The sequence below is a fragment of the Cajanus cajan genome, chromosome 3 (genome assembly GCF_000230855.2).
Source record: "Cajanus cajan strain Asha chromosome 3, NIPB_CcT2T_4, whole genome shotgun sequence".
Classification (NCBI taxonomy): Eukaryota; Viridiplantae; Streptophyta; class Magnoliopsida; order Fabales; family Fabaceae; genus Cajanus; species Cajanus cajan.
Window position 1 is genome coordinate 13,973,716 of NC_138519.1, and position 26,141 is coordinate 13,999,856.

Consider the following 26,141-nt stretch of genomic DNA (forward strand, 5'->3'; position numbering starts at 1 on the left):
TAAAGTGGGCCTAAATTGAAACAAAAAAATATTGTAAGGAACCAAAAGAGGTATTTAACCAAAAATTTTTTATACAATTATTATATTTAAGAATTATGTATAAATAAAAAATATTTTGCTAAAAAAATAATTAAAAAATTATGAAACTAACCCTAAACCCTAAACCCTAAACCCTAAACCCTAAAAATGAAAACATAAGAAATGAATTAATTTAAATAATAAGTTGTCATTTTGAAGTATAAGAAATTAAAATATGAATTAGGAAAAATATTTTAATTTAAAAATACTTATGAAATTATAAGAAGACAATATTATTTTGCATTTTAACTAAAAAAGCTAAAAATAAATATATAAAAGTATATTTATAAATAATATATAATTATATATAACTATATATATATATATATATATAATGGTTGCCGCTAGAAAATTCATTGTGCTTGATCATTTAATAAAAAGTACAATTAAGTCTATCAATAAATATATAAAACTATTATCATCATATTTTATAATACACTTAAATGGAATAATTTAATATATATTATATAATTAATAAAAGGCGAAAAATATATATATATATATATATATAATTAATTATAAAATGTATTATATATATTATATAATACACTTTATAATTAATACTCATATATTAGAAAAAAAAAGGTGAAAATAATATATATTATATAATTAATAAATCTGGAATAATTTAATTATTTTTTATTTAAAAATTTGTAAAAATAAAAAATTAGGATTTTGAATCCCTCACAATTTGTGACGGATTCTGTGACGGAAAATTTTTAAAAATTGTATTCCGTCACAAATTCCATCACAATTAGTGAGGGATTACGTATCCCTCTCAAAATAAAAAAATTTATTGCACAATTATTATATTTAAGAATTATGTATAAATAAAAAATATTTTGCTAAAAAAATAATTAAAAATTATGAAACTAAAATATTTTTTTCATCAAAAGATTAAAAATTAAAACATAAGAAATGAATTAATTTAAATAATAAGTTGTCATTTTGAAGTATAAGAAATTAAAATATGAATTAGGAAAAATATTTTAATTTAAAAATACTTATGAAATTATAAGAAGACAATATTATTTTGCATTTTAACTAAAAAAGCTAAAAATAAATATATAAAAGTATATTTATAAATAATATATAATTATATATATATATATATATATATAATGGTTGCCGCTAGAAAATTCATTGTGCTTGATCATTTAATAAAAAGTACAATTAAGTCTATCAATAAATATATAAAAATATTATCATCATATTTTATAATACACTTAAATGGAATAATTTAATATATATTATATAATTAATAAAAGGTGAAAAAAAATATATATATATAATTAATTATAAAGTGTATTATATATATTATATAATACACTTTATAATTAATACTCGTATAATAGAAAAAAAAAGGTGAAAATAATATATATTATATAATTAATAAATCTGGAATAATTTAATTATTTTTTATTTAAAAATTTGTAAAAATAAAAAATTAGGATTTTGAATCCCTCACAATTTGTGACGGATTCTGTGACGAAAAATTTTTAAAAATTGTATTCCGTCACAAATTCCATCACAATTAGTGAGGGATTACGTATCCCTCTCAAAATAAAAAAATTTATTGCACAATTATTATATTTAAGAATTATGTATAAATAAAAAATATTTTGCTAAAAAAATAATTAAAAATTATGAAACTAAAATATTTTTTTCATCAAAAGATTAAAAATTAAAACATAAGAAATGAATTAATTTAAATAATAAGTTGTCATTTTGAAGTATAAGAAATTAAAATATGAATTAGGAAAAAACTTTTAATTTAAAAACACTTATGAAATTATAAAAAGACAATATTAATTTGTGTAACACCCTGAATTTTCCTGTTGATTATTATTTATTAATTAAAGGGGTTTTATGGAGGTTTGTATTAATTTAAAATTATTTATGAAAATTTTTATAAATTCTATTTTTTTAGGCTGGAACGGGTTGTTCCAAAAGTGGAACGGACCGTTCTAGATAATGAAAACAAGTTATTTTTTGAGGGACCAGAACGGGCCGTTCCAAAAGGGGAACGGGTCGTTCCAAAGAAGAAAATTACTCATTTTTGTATTTCCAGAACGGGCCGTTCCCAAAGGGAAACGGGTCGTTCCAAGGTTATGAAATTGCCTAAAGACCTTAGTTGGAAACGGGCCGTTCCAACTATGGTCAATCAGTGTTAACGTGAACTTCATATAAGGGAAGAAGAGAGAATCCAGAGGAGGAAGCCTTGCCCAAGTTCCAGCTCCTGCTTATCCAGGTAAGGGGGGAGTGAGAAACCTCGCTCAGGGGTGTGGGGATAATTGTTGGATAGTTTGTTTGTCGGATTGGCCCCCAATCCCTTGCCGTTGTTCTGTCTTATTTTCTATTTGCTCTACTTTATTTCTTGTTGGAAATAATAAATGATTATGTAATCCCAATCCCTTGCTGTTGTTCTGTCTGATTTTCTATTTACTCTACTTTGCTCTTTGTTGAAGGTGTCGTTGTTCTGTTTGATTTTCTATTTACTCTACTTTGTTCTTTGTTGAAAGTAATGAATGAGAATGAAATTAATGTTAATAATAAATGAGTTTTAATATGAATAAGAATGCTCTCTGAATCTCTATGAATACCTATGCGGACCTTATGAGGAGTATTTATGACATGACCATGTGAAATATGGACAAATGACATGAGACCTAAGAATGGACTATTGAGACAAACTATGATTATGAGACTATGACAAATGGGGACATGATGTACTAAATGAAATTCTGTAATAAGTTAAATGTTGAGTTAATGAAATAATGAATGTGTGACATGCATCATATGCATATATTACTCCAGGTGTGCCGCTGAGGCCGCATACCAGTGATGTAACTTGCTAACGAGGTGTACCTTAGGGTCACCAGTGATGTAACTTGCTAACGAGGTGTGCCTTAGGGTCACCAGCGATGTAACTTGCTAACAAGGTGTACCTTAGGGTCACCAGTGATGTAACCAGGTGTACCTTAGGGTCACCAGTGATGTAACCAGGTGTACCTTTGGGTCACCAGTGATGATATGTGAAACTTCCTTATGGCGCCACATGCATGCATTTATGAGTCGAGTTCATGACATTATTGCATGATAAATGAATGTATATGTGATATTGATGATGTATGTGTATTGTTTACATGTGACTTATATTTGTTGTGTGTGTGTGGGTGCTATCTAACCTTTATTTCTGCATCTGAAACTGAGTGAGATGTTTCTCACTCCCTTGTTGTTTTTATATGTGTTCAAATTATGTTGCAGGTGAACAACATCATGAGGATATTGGTGATGAGGCTTAAGGCTTCAGTTGGGCATGCTATGATAGGATGTGACATCGGGCATAGCTAGGCTTATTTTGGATGTTATTATTTTAAAAGCTTTAATTTTCTCTTCCTTTGTAATTTTGAACGTTCTTGAGAAAAGACCAAAATGTACATCTTTGTCATACTATTTTATTACATGATTTGAAAGTGATATATTAATTCCTAACTAGGAGGCACTGCCACCTTTACTGGAATTAATATATATTCTCCTTTATATGATTTCTTGAGTTTAATACTTATATTTGATTTTTTATGATTGATGAGTTACGAATGTGAATCTTCTACCTTATGAGATTTGAAACAATTGTTTTATACATGAAAGATGTTATTAAACTATGAAAGATTTTATTTACTCAAAAAGAAAAAGAAATTATTGTTTACATTTATTGTGTATTAACGTTGGGGTAGAGGGTGTCACAATTTGCATTTTAACTAAAAAGCTAAAAATAAATATATAAAAGTATGTTTATAAATTATGTATAATTATATATAACTATATATATATATATATATATATATATATATATATATATATATAATGATTGACGCTAGAAAATTCATTGTGCTTGATCATTTAATAAAAAGTACAATTAATTCTATCAATAAATATATAAAAATATTATCATCATACTTTATAATACACTTAAATGGAATAATTTAATATATATTATATAATTAATAAAAGGTAAAAATATATATATAATTAATTATAAAGTGTATTATATATATATTATATAATACACTTTATAATTATCACTTGTATATTAGAAAAAAAGGTGAAAATAATATATATTATATAATTAATAAATCTGGAATAATTTAATTATTTTTATTTAAAAATTCTTAAAAATAAAAAATTAGGATTTTGTGACGGATTTTGAATCCCTCACAATTTTTTACGGATTTTGTGTCGGATAATTTTTAAAAATTGTATTCCGTCACAAATCCCGTCACAATATGTGAGGGATTATGTATCCCTCTCAAAATAGAACATTTTATTGTACAATTATGTTAAAAGATAGATGAAAAAGAGAAGGATAATATATTTTTAATACAAAGATGAAACTATTACTTTGTAATACATTGTCATTTGCATTTATTTAAACTTCTTTTAATTTTTATAATTGGTTTAAAAAATATTTATGATAATTTATAATATATAATTTATAAAATAATATATGAAAGTAAAAACATTCCTTAATAAATTAATAAAGATGTGACTATAATATAGCAGATCAATATCTGTGAATGCAAGTAATGTAAAAATAATATATATATATATAATATATATATATATATATATATATATATATATATAGTTGATGCCGGAGAATTTATGGCACTTGATCATTATTTTGGATTTAAGTGTTACATGTATAATTTTAATAAATATTATAAAAAAATCATTATTTATAATATTTTTATTAATTAAAAAATTAGTTAAAGGATTATAAGTATTAGAATTAAAGTTAAATTTATAAAATCATCTAGTAATTGAATATAAGGTTTTAGTAATTGATTACAAGTTTCACAATCTAAACAACTATTTATTCTTTTCATTTTTCCTCATGTAACCGTTTCGAATAAATTGTTTTAATTTTCAAATTCTATTTATGCATTACAGTTTCGGAGTCTATTATCCTTTTCTTTTTGATGGAGGATATCACACTGAACTCAGTCCGTACGTATTGGGTAGTTTGGTCCAATCAACATTATTTTTTGGTCTTAATTTTTGGATGACTTAATTATCAAAAGGTTTGATCTTTTCTTTTTATTTTATTTTTTTTGGAAAAATAACGCAAACAAATATAAGTTTAGTTTTTTTTGAAAATTTTTACTTAAGTGGTGTTATGAGAGAAATAAATTTTAAAATATTTTTCATTTAATTATTTATAAAAATACTTTTATATTCAAATATTTACTAAAAATATACTTTCAATTAAAATATGTTAAAAATTTTGTTAATTCATTATCATTCATTCACTTGATTAAAAAGTGATAAAATATAATTAATTTTCAATTAATTTAATAAAATAAAAATTCTAAAATAAATTATATTATGATTTTAATTATGAATCTATTTTAAATTTATTAGTTTGATGTTTAATGATGTTTGATATTATTGTGATAAAAATTGATATTCTTTCATATTTATATATATATATTGTTAAATAAGTATTGAACTGATAAGGTAGCTCAAATGGCTGGAGAATGAGTGTTAAGGTTAGAATGAGTAGAAGGTAAGGGATTTGAATCTTACCACTGCCAATTATCTGAAAATTAATAGTTAATACTTATAGATTAGAAAAAAAAAAGTGAAAATAATATATAGTATAATTAATAAATCTGGAATAATTTAATTATTTTTTATTTAAAAATTCATAAAAATAAAAAATTAGGATTTTGTGACGGATTTTGAATCCCTCACAATTTGTGACGGATTTTGAATCCCTCATAGTTTGTGACGAATGCGTTCCCTCACAAATTGCGACGACTTCTTAGCCGTCACAAATTGCGACGAAATTTTACTCAAGTATTAACATTTATTTAAGTAATTTGTGACGGAAAATTTATTAGTTAGTGACGGAAAATTTATTAGTAGTGACGGCATATTTCCGTCACTAATTGTGAATGACTGAATTTTTCCGTCACTAAATATTTTGTGACGCCATTTTTTGTGACGACCCAAAATCCGTCACAAATTCCGTCACTAATAATTTTGTGATGGATTTTCTTTAATTTTGTGACGGATTCTTTCCGTCTCTAATTTCCATTTTTCTAGTAGTATACTACAAAAGCATGTTATCTATTACATGGTTTTTCAATTGATCATCCTTGCCGTCGAGCCAATCTTAGTCAACATGAGGTTCATTCTAACACCTCTTAGCTTCTAGACTATAGAGCATCTCACCATGTGACCAATGACATAAGTCATCTTTCAATCTCCAATGATTACACTAACCAGATCAACTTTATATTGCCAATGGTAAAGGTATTTCCATTACACATCACAACTCAACTGATCTACCCTAACCCTACCATTCCCTTTCATCTTTCCAATATCTTACATGTGTCCCTCTGTCACCCAAAATCTAATTTTAGTTTCTCAATTATGCAAAACTAACTTTGTATCTGTTGAATGTTTCCCTTGACATTTTGAGGTGAAAAGCCTAAAAGTGGGAGAAGGAAAAACTAAAGATCAAGTATACAAGTTGCAATCATCTCCTACACTTTACATTGCCTATAGTCATCCCTCAATAAAGATGTGGCACTACAATCTTTGTCATCCTCACCTTCAAGTCCTCAAGCATACCTTTCCTTCCAATTGTGTCTCAATGCCTCTCACATGTTTAGAATGTTTATCCAATAAAAGTCATCAACTTCTTTTTTTCAACACTACGTTATCCAATAATAAACCTCTTAAAATTATTTTCTCTAATGTATGGGGTCCTTTCTCAATCGAATCAATAAATGGAGCTTTTTATTGCAGTCTCTTTATTGATCATTTCTCTAAATATGTATGACTATATCCAATAGTTAAAATTTGATACTTCATTAAATTTTCGCACCTTTAAATCCCTCTTGTTGAAAACCAATTTGAAAGGAAAATCAAAACACTATATAATGATAATGGTGGAAAATTCATTAAACTAAAACCTTTCCTTCAAAAACATGAAATTTCTTACTTTACCACCCCACACTATACACACCCCAACATAACGGCTTATCCGAATGTAGATATCGTCACCTTGTTGAAACTGCTTGTGCACTCCTTTACCATACATCATTACCATTAACTTTTTGGTCCTATGTTTTATAAATTGCCACTTACTTAATAAACCGAAGGCCCAAACTTGTCCTCAAAATGCAATCTCCCTTTGAAATTTTATTTAATTGTAGTCTAAATTATATAAAATTACGTGTTTTTGGTTGTCTTCGTTTTCCATGGCTTGTCCCTTATACTAATAATAAACTTCAATCAAAATCTCAACCTTGTTTCTTTATTGGATATATCAATACACAAAGTGCCTATCTTTGTTTTTATATCACCCTTACAAAAGACCTATACATCCCGTTATGTTCAGTTTGTAGAAAACATGCTTCTTTGCTCCACTGAAAATGTCCATGCCAACCTAAACTTCCCTATGTCAAATTCAAATTCTATTACTCTTGATATCCAAAATCTACACCAATCATCGCCACCTAATATTCCCTTAAATAATCAAATCTCACCTATCCATATAACCCTTCTATCATTACATAATCAAATCACAGCTACCCTAATAATCCCTCCATTAATAAATAATCAAATCCTGCCTATCCTAGTAAGGTCTCCACCAATATATAATGAAATCCCAACTATCCAAATAACCCCTCCATCTTTAAATCATGAAATGTCACCTATCCCAATAATCCCTCCACCATTAAATGATCAAATCCCACCATCACCCAATCCTCAAACCAATCCTTCGAATTCAAATCAAATACCATCATCCCCAACTAAGATACAAACTAAACATCCAATTCAAATTCCTCACTCCAATCACCACATATTTTGAATGTCTCAAGATTGCAACTTGCACACTTCCTTTTCCAACACTCATTTCCTTGTTGAAGAACCACAACCACAATCCACCCACCTCATGGTTACATGCTCCAAAAATGGAATCTTTAAACCAAAACAATTATATACAACAACTAAATTCCTGATACCAGAACTAGTTGAAGAAAATCTTCTATCTTTGAAGAATTCATAGCACTCATGGCAAATGAGACTTGACATTGGTCCCAAAACAACATCACTTGAACAACATTGGCAACGAATGGGTATATTGTATCAAGAATAATATGGATGTCATCGTTGCTCATTACAAAGCTCGTTTAGTGGCCAAAGGCTTTCACCAACGTTAAGGAATTGACTACAAGGACACATTTAGCTCAATCATCAAACCACAAACAATAAAGCTGGCTTTTTGTGTGGCTCTCTTAAAAGGTTGGCACTTGAGCCAAATGGATGTCAACAACACTTTCTTTTGTTAGAAAAGAATGGCACAATCCAAGAGGGGGGTGAATTGGATTCTATGACCCTTTAAAAATTATCAGAGTATTTAGGATCTTTATTTCACTTTTAAACTTTTCTAAGACTGAATTTCAAATGAAGCTCTTCTAAAGACTTGTTATGAAAATATGAATGCAATATGCTCACTTGATTACAACATAATGAGGTTCAACAATAATGCTCTAATTCAGATTTAAACTGACAAAATTCACATACACTTGTTAATCAAGTTTTATCTTCTTTAAAGTTCAACCAAGAAATTACACAATGTAAAAGATAAGGTAGAAGAAGATTGCAAAAGTCTTTTATACTGGTTCAGCCACTCCACATGTGACCTACATCCAGTCCTTAATCAACACCTGATTAAGATTTGTTCCACTATCTTAAGCAAGAAGGTTTACAAGCACACACACATGCATATACTTCAACACAAAAGATAACCACTTTCTTGACCCCAAGAAAGCACCCCTTGTAGAACCCACTACAAGAAACCTTACCACTTGAGAAACCCTTCTCAAGATTTTTACAAAGATTCACAAAGAATAAAGGAACGAATTCACCTGGAATTCTTGAACAAATCTTTATCTTCCCCTTTCAAGAATATGATGATGATTATCTTCTCACAAGCTTTTCACAAACGTTTTCACTCTTGGATTTCACAAAGAAAACTCTCCAAGATGTCACAAAGACTCCACAAAACGTTTTTCACAAATTGATTATCAGTTCTAACTCTTGTCTGAAGTTTCTCAAAGTTCAAAACTATTTATAAAAGTTTTAGACATAGATAATCGATTATTTTAAAGAATAATCGATTATTTTGTTCTTCAGGTTTTCTGAAAACCAACCAAGAACAATATAATCGATTATTTTGCTGGATAATCGATTATTCCAGAAAGTTGTTCCTGGGATAATCGATTATTTTGGCAAATAATCGATTATTGCAGCAAGGCATCCCATTTTGCCTATTGCTGGAATAATCGATTATATTTAAAAATAATCGATTATTTTGAGTTAGTACTTAAAACTTCATTTTAAGTCTCAAAATAACTTTTCAATGTTTTAACTCATCATCATATACTCTCTACTTAGTTTAGATATAGATTTGATTATGCACAAAGCATACTAAGCACACACAATATAAAATCTCATTCAAAACAACTTAATTTCTAAACTCTATTACATTGCTCCATTACATAGCATGTTCTTGACTTTTCTTTGACTTTGTTTTTGTGCTTCCAAGTTGTAAGTTGTTGTTGTACACTTGTGTTGTGATCATAAAAACTTCTTTAGGCTTCAAGCTCTCCTAAGCTCAACATTTTTAAGGTACCATTGAGGAGGACATATACATGTGTCAACCTCCTAGTTTCGTCCACCCTCAATTCCCTGATCATGTCTACAAGCTTTGCAAAAGACTCTATGGCCTCAAGCAAGCCCCTTGGGCTTGGTTTCATGCACTAAAACAATTTCTATTGAGTTTTGGCTTCACAAATTCAAAGTTTGACAAGTCACTATTCATTTACAATAGTGGCTAGGTCATAACATCCTTTTCTATGTTGATGATCTCTTACTTACATGTAATGATTTGAAATTACTCACTTCTTTCAAGTGCTCTCTTACAAACAAGTTCTTTCTTAAAGACCTTGGCTCACCTAGTTATTTTCTCAACATTGATATGATTCCCACCCAAGACGACCTCTTCCTCACACAACACCATTACATATATGACATTTTGCAAAAATCCAATATGAAAGATTCTAAACCAATCTCAACGTTTATGTCTACCTCGAGTGATCTTGTTGCTTGTGGTGACACACCTTCATGTGACACACAAGAGTATCATCACCACATTGGCTCACTTCAATACCTTTCATTGGCTCAACCTGATGTTGCATATTCTATCTCCAAACTCTCACAGTATATGCACGCTCCAAAAGATATTCACCTATTGGATGTTAAAAGTTTCCTCCATTACCTCAAGGGCACTTTGGATTATAGTCTCCACCTTAGACATTCTTTTGGAATTCATTTATGGGCATTTTGTGACTCAAACTAGGGTGGAGACTTATCTGACATGAAATCAACTACAACCTACATCATCTACCTTGGTCCTAATGTTATCTATTGGTCTTGTAAAAAGAACAAAACATCATCCCACTAGTGCAAAAAGAGGCTTTTACGTCACCTACATGACGTCGGAACAAGGCACCACCGACGTTATAAAAACGCAGTGGCAGAATGGTAAATAATGGGAACTAATTTACGTCAGACAGAGGGGGGTCCGACATAAATTATCCCATTAACGTCGGAGCTCTCACTGTCCGACGTAAATTTACGTCGGACCCCAGTAGTCTGACGTAAATTTACGTCGGACAGTGAGAGCTCCGACGTTAATGGGATAATTTACATCGGGCCAACCCTCACCCGACGTAAATTAGTTCCCCTAAAATCAAACGCGCACTCCACCTTTCATTCCCGCGCTCCCTGTTTAGAAACTAATAATCCCTTTTCTCTCAATCTCTAAGTCTCTCAGTGCGTTTGTTTCTACACTGGACGTTTGTAACTCTCTAAGTGTCTGCACATTACACGTTTGAGGTTAGTTTCTTGTCTACGCAAATTTTTTTTATTTTCTGCTATTTAGTCATCTGGAACGGCCCGTTCTCCTTGCAGAACGGCCCGTTCTCCTTGCAGAACGGCCCGTTCTCCTTGCAGAACGGCCCGTTCTGCTTAAATTTTTTGTATTGTAAATTGTTTATCTGGAACGGCCCGTTCTGATTTTAGTATGGGCTGTTCCATATAGGTTTCTGTTTGTGAATTATTTGTTTTTTTATTAGTTATTTTGTTGCTATATTGTTATTATCTTTTTTACTTTATTTGTCTATTCAGTTAATTCATTGTTTTAATAATGAAAGTTTAATTTTTTTCAGGATTATGGAGGATTCTGGGTCTGGCAGTGGGAGGAGGGAAGGTAGATCTGTCACCCGATTGTCTGGGTTGACAGCTGGACGCATTGCCAAGGAGAGGACACAGGTTGAGGTGGATCCTCGTTCTGGCAAGGCATCAGGCCCAAATGCTGCCAAGTTTAAGAGTTATTTGGGAGTCCTAGCTCGACGACATGTTTCTATTATCATTCCATCATGGGATGATGTTCAGGAAGTTGACAAGAACCTCATGTGGCAGGATATTCAGGTATATACTTTCACATCCCTTGAATATTATATAACTTAAATACATTATTTATTAATTGTTATTATTTTCATAGCAAAATTTTGACATTCCCAACACTGAGGTCATGAGGAGGAAGATGTTATCTGCCCTGGCCACCAGGTGGAGAGACTTCAAGACTTTCTTGACACGGGAGTATGTATTTGGAGAGCGACAAAATGAGACTCCCTGTCTAAAGTACCAGATCACTGATGAGGAGTGGATGCAATTTCGTGCCACTCGATTGGACCCTTCGTGGCAGGTTAGTTATTGATAACTCTTACATTGACACAAATACTTAAGGTATATTTTAATTAATCTCATTTTCTTTTTTGTATTATTGCAGGCTAAAAGAATAGCTGCCCAAGAACGACAGGCCAAGAATGATGCACCCCATCTATTGTCAAGAGGGGGATATGAAAGAAAAAAAAAGGAAATGAAGAAGGCTAGGGCAGAGGCAGCAGGGGTTGAGTCTGCTGACCGTGTGGAGTCACCTCCCCGCCATGAGATGTGGATAGCAGCCCGGACAAAATCAGATGGGCAAATGACTTTTGAGTCTGCAAGGGTCGTTGCTGATAAAATAGTAAGTAAAAATATACAAACTAAGACTCTTCATTTCAACTCATTTAATTCATAAGTGTAGTTTAGGGTATACTTATTGTTAATATGTTGTAGGAGGGTTTAGTTGAGCAGAGCACCCAGGGCTCATTTGTTTCCGATGGTCGGGATGATATCCTCACAACGGCCATAGGAAGGCCAGAGCACGGAGGCCGTGTGTGTGGAATTGGTGGTTCTTGGAGCCACCGAGATTTCTTTGGTGCCCGATCATCGAGGAGCACTGTTGACTCTTGCAGTCAAGAGGTTATGCAGAGAATGGAGCAGAGATTGGAGATGCAGTTTGAAGAGAAATTGAAGAATATTCAAAAACAGTTTGAACAGAAGTTTGAACTTTTGGCTCGTTCTCAGCAACAGACTGCAATTGCTCATGATGGTGTTCGAGTCAGCACTAAAGGGAGTTGTGCTGCTCCAGATCCCTCACCGGATCAGACTCACACTGATGTACCAAACCAGTGTGAGTTATATGTTGAGGATGACCCCCCACGGTTAGTGGCTATTGGCCGAGTATTTGAGGGTGGCTCAACCATCCATGGTGTCCCTCTACAGCCAGATTGGACACGGGTTGTGGTTGACCAAGTTCAAGATGCTGCTGCTCCAGTGCCTTTGCCCAATACAGTGGTTCAACTAGTGGGGCAGGCAACCGGCACATTCTTAGCTTGGCCAAAACGTTTGGTCATGCCACTTTCAGCACGGGCAAAGGTAATTATATTATTGCTCTTTTATATTCTTATAATTCTATTATTGTTTAACTAATTGTGATTATTTCTTTAGGATTTTATCAATCGTGGTAAGGAGGTCATGAGAGAACCTCATGTTGATGATGCTAATATCGCAGCAGCTGAGGATGATCCCATATCTAAGCTTCTAATCATATTACCACGATTAAAGAAGAAGCCAATTCAATTGCAGTGGGACATTAGAGTTTTTGGAGTTGATAGCGCTGCTGTTCCACTATACATATCTATGCCTGATGCATTAGAGATTGTTGGGGGAAACTCCATGTTAAATATTTCTATCATACAGTTGTGGGCCATGTAAGTCATATTTTCTTTTATGAGTCTAAATTTACAATAATTACATTTAACTTATAATAATTATTTGTGTTAGGTACATGGAAAAATTGAGTGTGGAGCATGCACAAGCAGAAGTATATGGATTTATTGAGCCTCAATCCATCCAAAAATCAAGAAACACTCAGGTCCAGATCCAGCAATATATGCAAACATGGATGAGTGACTCAAGAAGAGATATATACATGGCTCCATACATTGACGGGTTAGTTTTACGTCGGACATGGCTTGTCCGACGTAAAATTATGGCATGCTTTTTGTCCCTTTTTACGTCGGGCTGGGATAATGTCCGACGTAAATTTACGTCGCGTTTTAGAGGCGACGTAAATTTACGTCTCCCGTATTAACGTCAGAACCTTTTTCGACGTAAAAGGCTCAAAATACCCGATGTAAAAGACCCTTTATGTACTAGTGTCCACAGTGTGACACCCTCTACCCCAACACAAATATACAATATATATAACACATAACATTCTGAATAAATGAAAACTTTCAGTTAAAATAGTTGTTTTAAATAAAAAAGGAATAAAAGGTTCACATCCATAATTCATAAGCCAAATCTCAAATGCGGAATTACAAAGAATTAAAGTCAAGTTTTCCAAAACGAACAAAAGACAATGATTTCCTAAAATTAATCCTAACTAAGTCCCGAGGTTACATGTCCTATTAGAGCATACCCGATAATAATGTCTAAGCCTCATCACCAACATTCTTATGTTGATGATCAATTGCAACACAATAAGACACACATAGAGCAAATAGGGGAGTGAGAAACATCTCGCTTGGGTTCAGGTGTAAAAATAACAGTTAGACAACACACACACAAATTATAATAAGTACAGTCATAGCTACACATTAACTAGGTGCAAATCCAAGTTACATATACAATAGTAACACATACACAGTCATTCATCATGTAATGATGTCATGGACTCGACTCATAAATGCATGTATGTGGCGCCAGTCACATATCACATATCACATCACTGGTGTGCTGCCTAAACAACACACCTAAGGTAGTCTAGGAGTACATGTAGGGAGCTACCGATACACTCTCAACTAGAAAGATGTACTACTAGGGTCTGGTTAGGATAGCGAAGTTGTGCAAGTTATCTTTCGTGCTCACAAACAAGCAAAATCAAGACATCTAAATTGTACTATCCCTTAGGACTCCCCAAAGATGTTACGCCACGAAGGCCTTCCCTAACGGTGTACTTCACATCATACTTGTCACATAGATGAATATGATGCATGTCACATATTCACACTTCATTGACTCATCATTTCACTTGTCACATATTCTCATATCTCATATCACGTTATTTCATAGTATCATGTCATAAGTAACATGTTCATTTTTCACATTTTCACATCATATTTACATAATCTTATACAAAAGGAACTTCTCATAGTCATTTACATCAGAATAACACATAAACCATACTAGGAAATTATACAACATCATATACATTCAATTCGCAATTCATAACATACGAAGTATAAGAGTCTTCGACCCAACTTCATGATTTCACGCATTTTTTTTACAATCAACTAGTTAATATATTATTTCAATCAATTAAAACATTCCAAATATTACCCAAAACACAAATCCATCATCAATTTTTCATATAATGCCTCATAATTCATCTAAAGATTATATCCCTAATTTCACTTTATAGGGTTTCTCACAGGAATCCATAGAGCACTCAATTCATAACAAAACTTGTCTATTGTCAAAATTTATCACATATTCACATTTAGCAACCATCAAGGAACACAATATAAAACTCAAACATGAAAACAGGAAACATTTGAAAAGTTCCTTTTCTAACACTACTAGAATTTCTCTTATTACATGCGACTATGAAAAATTTGCAGGAAATGTTGTTCCTGCAAATTTTTCTGCGAAATTTTATCTGCAGGTAATACCTTCGTTGATAATATTTTTTTGCGAATTTTAAAATTCGCAGGAAATTTTCCTGCGAAATTTCTTACGAAAAAAATCCGCAGGAAAGTTTCTTGCAAAAAAAATTTCGTAGGAAAATTCCCAGGAAAGTTTCCTACGAATTTTTTTGTAAGAAATTTTGCAGGAATATTTTTTACGAAAAAAATAAAGAAATTATTATAAATTCTATCAATAATTTTTCAACTTTCAAATGCTCACAATGAATTCATCCGAAGCATTTGTTTCCATGCCTCCAACATGTGATACATAATCTTTTAAATTCTAAGATTGTAGATTATAAGTCTAACACTCAACCATACAAATAAACTTGTAAGGTAAGTGTTGCCCCAACTTATATACTCTTTAATTGCTTTAGTTTCAATCGATGTGGGACTTGAAGTTTTTTTAAAATATTAAACTTATAAATTTAAATATATTTTTTTTATTAATTTGCAAGAAAATCTGCAGGAAAAGTTACCTGCAAAATGTTTCTACCATTTAGTAAACATTACTTGCGAATTTATTTTGGCAAGAAAATCTGCAAGAAACAAAATAAAATCTTACAATATTTTCTGCAAATTTTTACCATAGAAAAATTTTCTATGATTATTAAAATTGTAGCCAAATTTGTAAGAAATATCTGTAAATTATTTTTTGCAAATAAATTCGCAAAAAATTTCTGCGAATATTTTTTTGCAGGAAAATTTGCAAAAAAATTTTGCAAATATTTTTTTGCAAGAAAACTCGCAAAAAATTTCTGCGAATATTTTTTTGCAGGAAAATTTGCAAGAAAATGAAACTTTTCTAGTAGTGTAAGAGCATGCATCTGGCAAGGGATTGGGGCCAATTTCGCTACCAAACATATCCATTATTGAAATTGAATACATATATCCACACTCAGAATCACACAAGGAATGCAACAGAACAATTAGAAAGCAAAATAGAAAACTTTTATAAAGTGCCTATTCCTGTATGCATCCATCAGGCAAGGGATTGGGGCCCAATCGTATGACCCAACAGTTACTCCCACTTCCCCAAGTGAGGTCTCTCACTCTCCCTTTACCTTGATGAGAATATGAAGATGCACAAGCAGAATCTGATCGGTTCTCTTCTTCAGGTTCCTCTTTTTTCTTTAGAGGCGTAAGAATGAATGAAGTCAGGAGAGTGATGGTTACATAGAAATGATGTAAAAATGACTTAACTCCTGATAATTTCCTTAACCCTTCCCCTCATTTAATAAAATAATTAATAATAATAAAAATTAGCAAAAGACTATTACGTCCTCCCTTTCCTTAAAATAAACATAAATATAATTAAAATATATCTCTTCCCTATTAGTGAAATAAAGCATCATTAAATAAAATACATTTCATAAAATTACCTTCATAATACTAATCAAAATAATAATCATAAAATCATGTATTGTGCATAAAATATAATTTATATAATAAGTTAAATATAATATTTAAAACTCTAAAATAAATATATCAAATATTAAAATAATTTCTAAAATACTATTTATTATAAATTATGAAATCTAGGGTGTTACACACAGAGGTAGAAGCAGAATATCGTATCATTGGATCAACTACAACTGAAATTCTTTAGATCAAGGAACTGTTTTAGGAACTTTAGCTTCCTATTGTTGGTGCCACTCATGTATTCTGACAACATTGGAGCAACATTTCTTTTTGCCAACCTGGTGTTCCACTCATGGTTAAAGCATATTTCCAATGATTGTGACTTACCACTCATGGTTAAAGCATATTTCCAATGATTGTGACTTAATTACGAAGAAGGAACTTGTAATGTCTCATGTTCCTTCTAGCTATCAGCTTCCATACCTACTTATCAAACCCCTTGGTGCTACACAACATAAGTGTTTAATGTCCAAGATTAGTGTTGTCTCTTCCACCGTCTTGTGGAAGCATGTTTGGATAATTAATTTAGATATTGTGATTCAATTATTCAAATAATTTTAATTTATATCTTATCATTTTTTTTTATATTTATCCTTTATTCATATATATATATATATATATTATACTGAAAAATATTTGAAATTAGAAAATTTTATTGTATTTTATTCTCTTTAATGGAAGATTCCAGATTGAAATATAAAATATGGCAAAATTTTAAAGATAGAAAAAGGAGATGCACACTATTCTTTCAATCCTATTTTACCTTTGTTTCATTTTTATATTTTTCTTTTTCTCCCAATAAACCCTAAGACAACAAACATGTATCCAAATCTTTGTGAATAATTTTCATTTCATCCAGATAAACAAGGACTTACTCGAATCAAATGACTTTTGCAACTGTGAAGGTACGAGCATCCAATTTTTAATAATTGGTGCTATTTATCCTTTCTTGAAAAGTACATAATGTAGTGAAATATTTGTATCTTGTAAGGTTGTCTAAATTTCTATTATTGTAATTAATTGCAGGGTTCAGGACATATAGTTTCTGAGTACACGCCTGAGGAAGGTTTTGCCATGTTCACAAGGTGGATAGCTAATTTACCATTGTAACTCAACAAATATATATGTTAGCAGAAACAAGGTTATCAATGTTATGCTCATTTCTCTATCGTATTTTTTGAATTATCAATGTTTAAAGATTCTGTATAATAAATGAGCAATGTGGTGGCAAATGATTGCACTGTCTCAAACATTTGATTTCTTTTTCATTTCTCTTAATCTGAATCTCCATGTTCTTTTCGAGAATGGTCGCAGCAGGAATATAATTCCTATTTTATGAGGAGAATGGGGAATATTTACAAGTTTAAATCATACTATATCATTACCAACTACAGAGAAGAAATACTAAAATATCCGGAAGGTATTCTTTTCCTTTTCAAAATCAGGACATAGATGAATGGAAGGAAGTGGTATTATCGTAATTTTCTTTTACATAGACTAGAAGGATCTTTTATTGGAGACAATTCTTTATAGTTGTTTAGGACTATCATAGTTGAATCAAAATTCAGTATCTTCAATTATTAATAAAATTATATTAAATATGATTTTTGTTTTAGGGAACCAATTATTAAAAAGAAGAGTGTATTAGATTAAGGTTTTAAAAAAATTTTTTATTATAAAAAAGTCATATAATATTTAATTAAGATGATTAAAAAAAATTTAGGTGTACGTCAAAATTTTGATTGTATTCAATTAAGTTTTTTTCATTTAAAAAAGGTTTGTTGGTATTGAAGGACATATAAATTTTAATGAATTATTTTGAAAGACGAATTTTGTATATCTTTTTAATAAAATTTATATATAATTGACTATATAACAATTTTACCTAAATTTTTTTGAGATTTTATATGACTTTATTTTCTGTTTGTCTCTCTTGTGTATCTCTTCTTTTTATTTTCTTGTCTTTTCTTTATCTATCAAATTAACGTATAGTTTAACAATAATTATTTGAATTATTAAATATTTTTATAGATAAAATTAGAATCAATTATTTATTAAAAATTTGAAAATATTATATGAATTTTTTTTATTTAATCCTTATCATTTATGTTTAATTGTATTTTTTTTTAATTTTTATATTATTTTTTTAAAATTTTATAAAATTCATTCAAATTTTATAAATTCTTATGATATAAATTCATTAAAATTTATATTAAAAAATTTTGATTACAAAAGTTTTTTTAAAATTTTTTTTAAAATTTTTTAAAAAAATTTATTATATTTTCACAATTTTTAAAAAAAATTTACAAGACTTTTTCTTATTAAAATAGTCTTATAAAATTTGAATCCAGTGCAGTCTTCCTCTACAAAGTTCTCATTTGCTCCAAAATTTATCTATTTATAAATACAATCTCTGAAACTCAGACCGTTATACTGCTATATCAGCACTATATTATGCTGCGATCTCAATATCTTAGTTAATTGATATTATTTACGCCACGTACACATTTTGGCATAGATATTTTTTTTCTTCTTATCACTTTTGCTAATAGGAGAAAACATAGACCCCAAAGAAAATATTTGCCTATGATTTGCTTATGACGCCATTTAGGTGCATGCGATCATGGTTGACAAATGATGTCAACTAAATAAAACTACATACACATTGCTGGTTTAAGGGTTTGTTTTAGCTGGATGGTAAAATGATACAATGGAGGTAGCTATATATGTCTTGTGTTAATTTAATTGAAAGAGACTACATGCTAAGTAAATGTTTCAAACGAATCACATCAACTCAATCTAGTCTAATTTATATGGGTCAAGTCTTATTTTACACTAATAAAAATACATTAAAAATTAAATTTATTTTTTTTACAATGAAGATAAAAATAAAAATTATAATATGATTAATTAATTGATCTTATATACTAATTACAAATAAGCAGTTAGACAGTTACAATCATATACTCTTTGGTAATTACAATTGTCCATACATTAGAAGTCAAAAATATTATACTCGAAATAGTAGTTAACACATTCTTTAACTTTTCTTAATCAGTTAAAAATATATTATTACAATTAACTGTCGAAATGTTTCTAGAATTGGGTTTAAAATTAGGATTTAACACTTTAGCCATTGCCTAAACCCTTTCAAATTCAGCATAATTATATGGAAAGTCATGCTTGATAATACACATAGCAAGTGCATCTCTAGCTATAAGTCTTAGGATAAAATTTTCACTGCTTAAACAAACTAGCTTTCACTACAAAAAATATTACATATAGTAACATAAAAAATGTCACTATAAATACAATATATGTAGGTATAAATTTATTTAACATATAACTACACAATTTAAGTGTTGATTTTGCATGAGATTAACATATATTGTGTGCAACTATAGACTATACCTACACTTTTTAACAATATACCATATATTTTATCTATATATAGTGTAGGTAAAATTAGTTCTAAGTGACACATGGTGTCACTAGCTATAGGGTGTGTGTCACTATTAGATTAAAAGATGATTTTGGATTCCTCTTGATATAAGTTTTAATGATAACAAACTTAAATACACATTTTCAAGAGAAAATTTTTTCAGAACATAATATAAGGCGAATCATGATAAACGATTAGTTATATAGACAAGTCTCTCATACGAACTACTTTATCTGTAAGGAAAAAGCATTTAATATACATCATTTATGTTTGGTACTCGCATTAGAAAAGGAATACAAACATGTTTTGCATTAGATAAAGGACAACCAAATCCCTTAAAGCATTTGAAGTCTTAGAAAAAGTCATTTTTGACTTACACATGTAACAATTCCTTCCGTTAGGTACATTAAAGGTGATAAATAGTTTCTTTGATTAGATAATAAGTGATAATTTGGGAAATATATTTAATGTTCACGTTTAATGCACCAAAGGACACTTGTTCCACAAGGAACGAAGATGAAGACAGATGAAGCAATTCGGTGAGATACTCAAGGATTTGCAATAGTTATCTTCATGAAGCAAATATATAAAGAAGCTTGAAGATTCAAAAAGATGAGTGAATCAATTAAAGGAGAATATCAATTGTAAAAATTTTATACTCATTCTTTTTGTAAAAAGCCTTGTACTCAAAACTGGTTGTATCACGTCTTGATAATAAGACGAAACACTAAAGTGATTTCTTAGTCTTAACTTTGTGTTATTGCTTCGAGCTTGAAAATTCTTGAATATAAAAGAATAGTTGATTATTGAGCCTGAAAAGGTTTAACTGTAAAAAATACTTGGTTATCAAAGCCTAGAGAGGATTTGTGTACAAAGAATACTTGGGTAGTTGCTTGAAAAGGAAAGTCAAATAATACTTAAGTTGAGTTAGAAGTGACTTGTGAAAGAATATTTGTATCTTTATAAAAGATAGTGAAACTTGATCATGTTGATCAAGAATTAGACGTAGTCTCGGTGTTTGAGACGAACTAGTATAAAAACATTGTGTATTATTTTCTCTTAACTATTTTTCTACACTCATAAGACTTTGAATACTACTTCATTGTTTCACAAAAGTGTTTTTTGATTGACACTAGCTATTCAACCCCCTTCCAGTGTCTTTCTTTTCTCCACAATTCAACATCAAAGCTTAGTCTTTGACAAGGTTGAGCATCTAATTATGTTAAAGGAAAAGATCCTAAGATGGGAAGTAGTAAAGGTTAATACCTACCTAAATGAGCTTCTCTTACAAGGCCACCAACCTTTAGTGGAGAAGACTACTATTGAAAGGACAAGATGGAAATGTTCATCAAGTCCACCCAATATCATCTCTAGAAGATTGTCGTAAGTGGTGATGTTCTTGTAACCAAGGGAAAAAGTGAATACACGCAAGATGACTATAACATCTTATAGCTTAACATAAAGGCAAGATACATCTTGGCTTGCTCTTTGTTAAGAATGGAGTACAACAAGTTCTATAGCTGTAAGATTGCTAAGGAAATGTGGGAAGTCATCAGGATAACTCATGAGGGTAGGCATAAGAGTCAAATGAGCTACTACTCTTTAAAGTCACTATGAGTTATTCTCCATGAAGGAGAAAGAAACCATTGATGAAGTGTTTGGAAGGTTCCAAACCATTCTCAATGGGCTAAAATCCTTGGGAGTTGAGTTCTCCAAAGCTCAAAAAAATCTCAAGATCTTGGATAGTCTTCCAAAGATCTAGGGACCAAAGGCCATCACTATATCAGATGCTCGTGACCTTAAAACTCTTACTTACACTAGATGAGCTCTTCGGTGCCCTGAGAGTTCATGAAGTCCATTTGAACAAAAGGGATCATCAAAAAATAAATGATTTTTTTGTTTTAAGGACTAGTTAAACCAACAAGAAGAGGGATCAAGGCAAAGCTCTAAGAGTTGAGTCTGAGCACAAAAGCTCAGATGAAAGTTTTGAAAACTCCACAACTTTGAAGAAGCACGGGAGATGGAGTGCCTATAGAAGGAGATGTCAATAGATGATGACTGGACTCCTCCTATCTATGACTCCAACAAAAGATCTTTCTTATTCAACTTTTAGGAGTATGAAGGAATGCATCTCAGTAGCAAAATTGAGATGCAACTTGTTAGAAGAGAGATAAACCTAAATTTCCTTCCCTTGTTGGATGGTTAGACTCTATAGATTGCCAAGCAACAATGGGACAAAATGCAAAATTCACTCAACTCTAGAGTTGCTATTGAATTGAGCATAGAAGGCACTTCTCAGAACTTCCCTTTCGTGCTTGATGAGTTATAGACCATGGATGATTCAACCTTGGACAAAGTTAGAGCTGTCAAAACGAGCCACCCCGGCTCATGTGGGCCGGCCCACTTTGGCCCACCTTAAAAACGGGCCAACCCAACCCGGCCCGGCCCACCACGAGTTGGTGGGTCAAACAGGCCAGCCCACCAACCCACCAAAAAATTAAAAAAAAAATTACAAACAAAATTTCAAATTTCAAATAAAATAATAGTCATAAAATTAACATTATTAATAGTCATAAGTCATAACTCATAATATAAAATTAAATACAAACCATGATAAAAGTCCAAAATAAAAAGTATCAATGTTCCATCATACAAAATTAACTACAAACATAATCGAAGTCCAACTCCAAAATAAAAAGTTTCAATGTCTCATCATACAAAATTAACTACAAACCATAATCAAACTCCAAACTTCAAAATAAAAAGTTTCAATGTTTTATCATACGAAAGTATTGCAAAATAAACTTAATTAGAGTCTTGCACGGAAATGTCAATAACAATTTCTTCTCTTTGCATATCCATTTTATCTCCATCTACAAATAGGAAAAAAAGTGTTAGGATGAGCTATTGTAAAAATAAATAAGAAATTTCTCATTATAAAAATTACCTAATTCTTCAAAACCATGTAACCAATTTTGAGTTAGAATGAGTAATGTAACATCTCAGTTTTCAACATGATTATTACTATTATTATTATTATTGTCATTATTACTATGTGGTATTTGGTCATAATTTGGTGGTTATATTTTACTTCAATTATAGATAATTCACACTCCATTTATGCTTAGAAAGATATGTGTGTTGTTAGATCTAATTAGATAGTTGTGAAATTTTTTTTTAGAATCATTTCTCGCTGGGCTGACTGACTAGTCTCAGTGTCCGAGGCATAACTTGGGCTGTGATGGTCCAAATGATGCAAAATTGGTGTCAATGGAAATCTAAGAGAAAAACGCACAACTTTTGCAGAAATAGCCATTTGCAAAATCGGTCGTTTAGGAGGTCAAAATTGGACTTTTATTAATACAATTGTTTCTCGCTGGGCTGATTGGCAAGCCTCGGTGTTTGGGGTATAACTTGGTCGGTGGTTGTTAAAATGATACAAACTTGGTGGCTATGGAAAGATAAGAGAAAATCCTACAACTTTCATGAAGGAAATATTTTCAGATTCGGCTGTCTATAAGGTCCAAATCAGTAGCCAAAGTCGGTGCGGAAAAGAACATGGCACCAACTCCATTAATTCACACCAACTCCATTAATTCATCCCACCAACTTCTATAATTCATTCCACTAATTCATTCCACTTAGTTTTGTCTATCTTTTTCTCCATTATTTTACATTTTTTTAATGTGTTTTGGAGGCTATAAATAGGCCTTCACTTCTCCATTTCAAACCATCCCAAGAAATACTTCTCACCCCTCAATTCTCATTCTCTCTTCTCTCATACTCTCTTCTTTCCCTCTTCTTCTCTTTGAAGACCAAGGGAAATCTAGAGGAGGAGGTTCTGTCCTAGTTTTAGCTCCGGCCCCTATTTTAGACGGAAGGAGCCTTGGGGAGGCAGCTGTGCTATAGTCTCAGTTTCTGCCCGAGTTTCAATTCAGGTTTATCCAAGTAAGGGTGGCATTTATAAAATTAATCTAGTATGGGTAGTACTTATAAGACTTAATCTAGTATACATGAGCATGATAGGAGTATTATAACTTTTAATATGCTATTTTGTTTGTATGAAGGTTGTTATTTATTTAAATTGATGGTTGTTATTTATTCAAGTTGGTGGTTGTTTTGGATATTTAATTTGACATGGTTATGATTATGTTTATATATATAATTATGAAGTATGTTATGTGTATGTGGTTTGGAAAAGTAAATAGGACTGAGAGGAGTAAGGTTATGGATGGGAGATCTCTTGGTGAGATCAGGGATATAATCTTTGGAGAAAATATGAAATTTCGGAATCCCATTGTGAGGATTTCCAATTTGGAACTTTTCCAAGGATTATATAGTAAACCACTTCAGATGTTAGGTGGATTCTGAAGTACTCCTCTAAGTATCTATTTGCTACCGGTATGGGTCTGGGTCGAGTCATACCGATGGATGAGGTGACCCCACCAGGGTTACGTGACGACGTAATCCAACTGTATACTTTCCATGAGAGGTTAGGCGTGAGACATGGGTTGCTGACATGTTTCACCGTATCAACACTTGGTTTGGATAGGTGTTGAGGCCAACATTTGGTTTGGATGTGTTGGTTACATCATGGATTATACGGTGGTGTGACTTTGCTTTGGATGTGGATTATGTATACATATGGTATGGATTGTATACTAGGGTTATGGATTTCTTTAATTAATATGTATGCTATTGGTTTATATCTATCTTGGAAATACATGTTGGTTTGAACAAATAATTGTTAAATGATATTTATACTATGGTTGGTTTTATACGTGCTAACCCTTATGTTTCCATGTGGTGGAACTGTGATGATCTCACTATGTGGGGGAGCAGATCAGGTGTGAAGCCATAGGATAGCAAGGAGTCTTCTGGGTAGCTGCTTTGAGAAGTGGCTAGGCTTAGAGCTTGACCAGCACCTAGGGTGTTTCTGTTAATGGTTAATGTTAATATATTTTGGATGACTGTATGATTTTACTGAGAATGACTAATATACTTATGTCTGCTATTATGAAAACAATTTTTACACTCTAGCGTAGCTGGCCTTTGCTCTATTTTTTTTATTATAAATGCTCTTTTATTTTGGTTGGTTATTGATGTGATGACCTAAGGTGGGTCGTTACAAGTAACTCTACATTTTCAGGAAGAATGGTAGAGCGATACTTAGTTATAGCACCCGAGACCCAAGACTAAAAGCAGATTCACTAGCAACTGTAGTGATTGGAATACTCAACACATCACAAGCCATCCGAGAGAGGTTTGGATAACGATCATGAAGATCCCTCCAATAAGCTAACACATCTAACTTTTCATGAAACTTTGGATCAAGATTTCCTTCCTCCAAATATAGATCCAATTCAGATTTTCCATTAGCAATAGCATTTTGGCTCAAATAATCAACATATTCCTAAGACATTACAAAGAAAAATAAATTCAATATTCATTATTCAATGATAATTACTAAATAAAAATGAAATTAAATAAAGTACTTAAAAAAATTATTAACTTACATCAAAGGTATCAAGTATTTTCTCATCATCTGTATATGAAATTGGTTGTGGTGGAAGAAGAGACACATTAGAAGTTGAAGCATTTGACTCATTTGATTTTACTTTCTCATACTCTTCAAACAGTTCATAAATTTTCTTTCTTAAAACACTAATTTTCTCTTCAGAAGTTGAAGGCTCAATTTTTCTATAAGCAAACTGAATAGCTCCAAACTTCATTCGTGGGTCAAGAATAGCACCAATGGCAAGAATTTCACAATAATCATGCCAATACTTTGAAAACTTAGTCATCATTTTTGAAGCCATCTCTTTAATGACTTGATCTTCACACATAACAAATTCACGCAACAATTTTTCAATTTTCCAAACTTGCGTAAAGTACCGATTAGATGTTGGATAAGTGGAGCATGATATCAAATTTTTCATGAAAAAAAAGGCTTCAAGAACTCGCACATTCTTGCAGCC

General features: G+C 31.2%; 1 protein-coding gene across 2 annotated transcripts; it reads left to right on the plus strand.

Moving 5' to 3' along the window:
• The first annotated feature begins 11,729 nt into the window (after nt 1-11,729).
• Nucleotides 11,730-13,270, plus strand: LOC145956511 (uncharacterized). Of its 2 annotated transcripts, none has more exons than XM_083072110.1 (2): nt 11,730-11,929; nt 12,014-13,270. In XM_083072110.1, exon 2 carries the CDS (start codon nt 12,532-12,534, stop codon nt 13,036-13,038), a length of 507 nt encoding a protein of 168 aa, XP_082928236.1. In that variant the 5' UTR covers nt 11,730-11,929; nt 12,014-12,531; the 3' UTR covers nt 13,039-13,270. The 2 variants fall into 2 exon arrangements, with proteins under 2 accessions (XP_082928236.1, XP_082928237.1); XM_083072111.1 differs by having other exon boundaries at nt 12,014-12,594.
• The last annotated feature ends 12,871 nt before the right edge of the window (nt 13,271-26,141 follow it).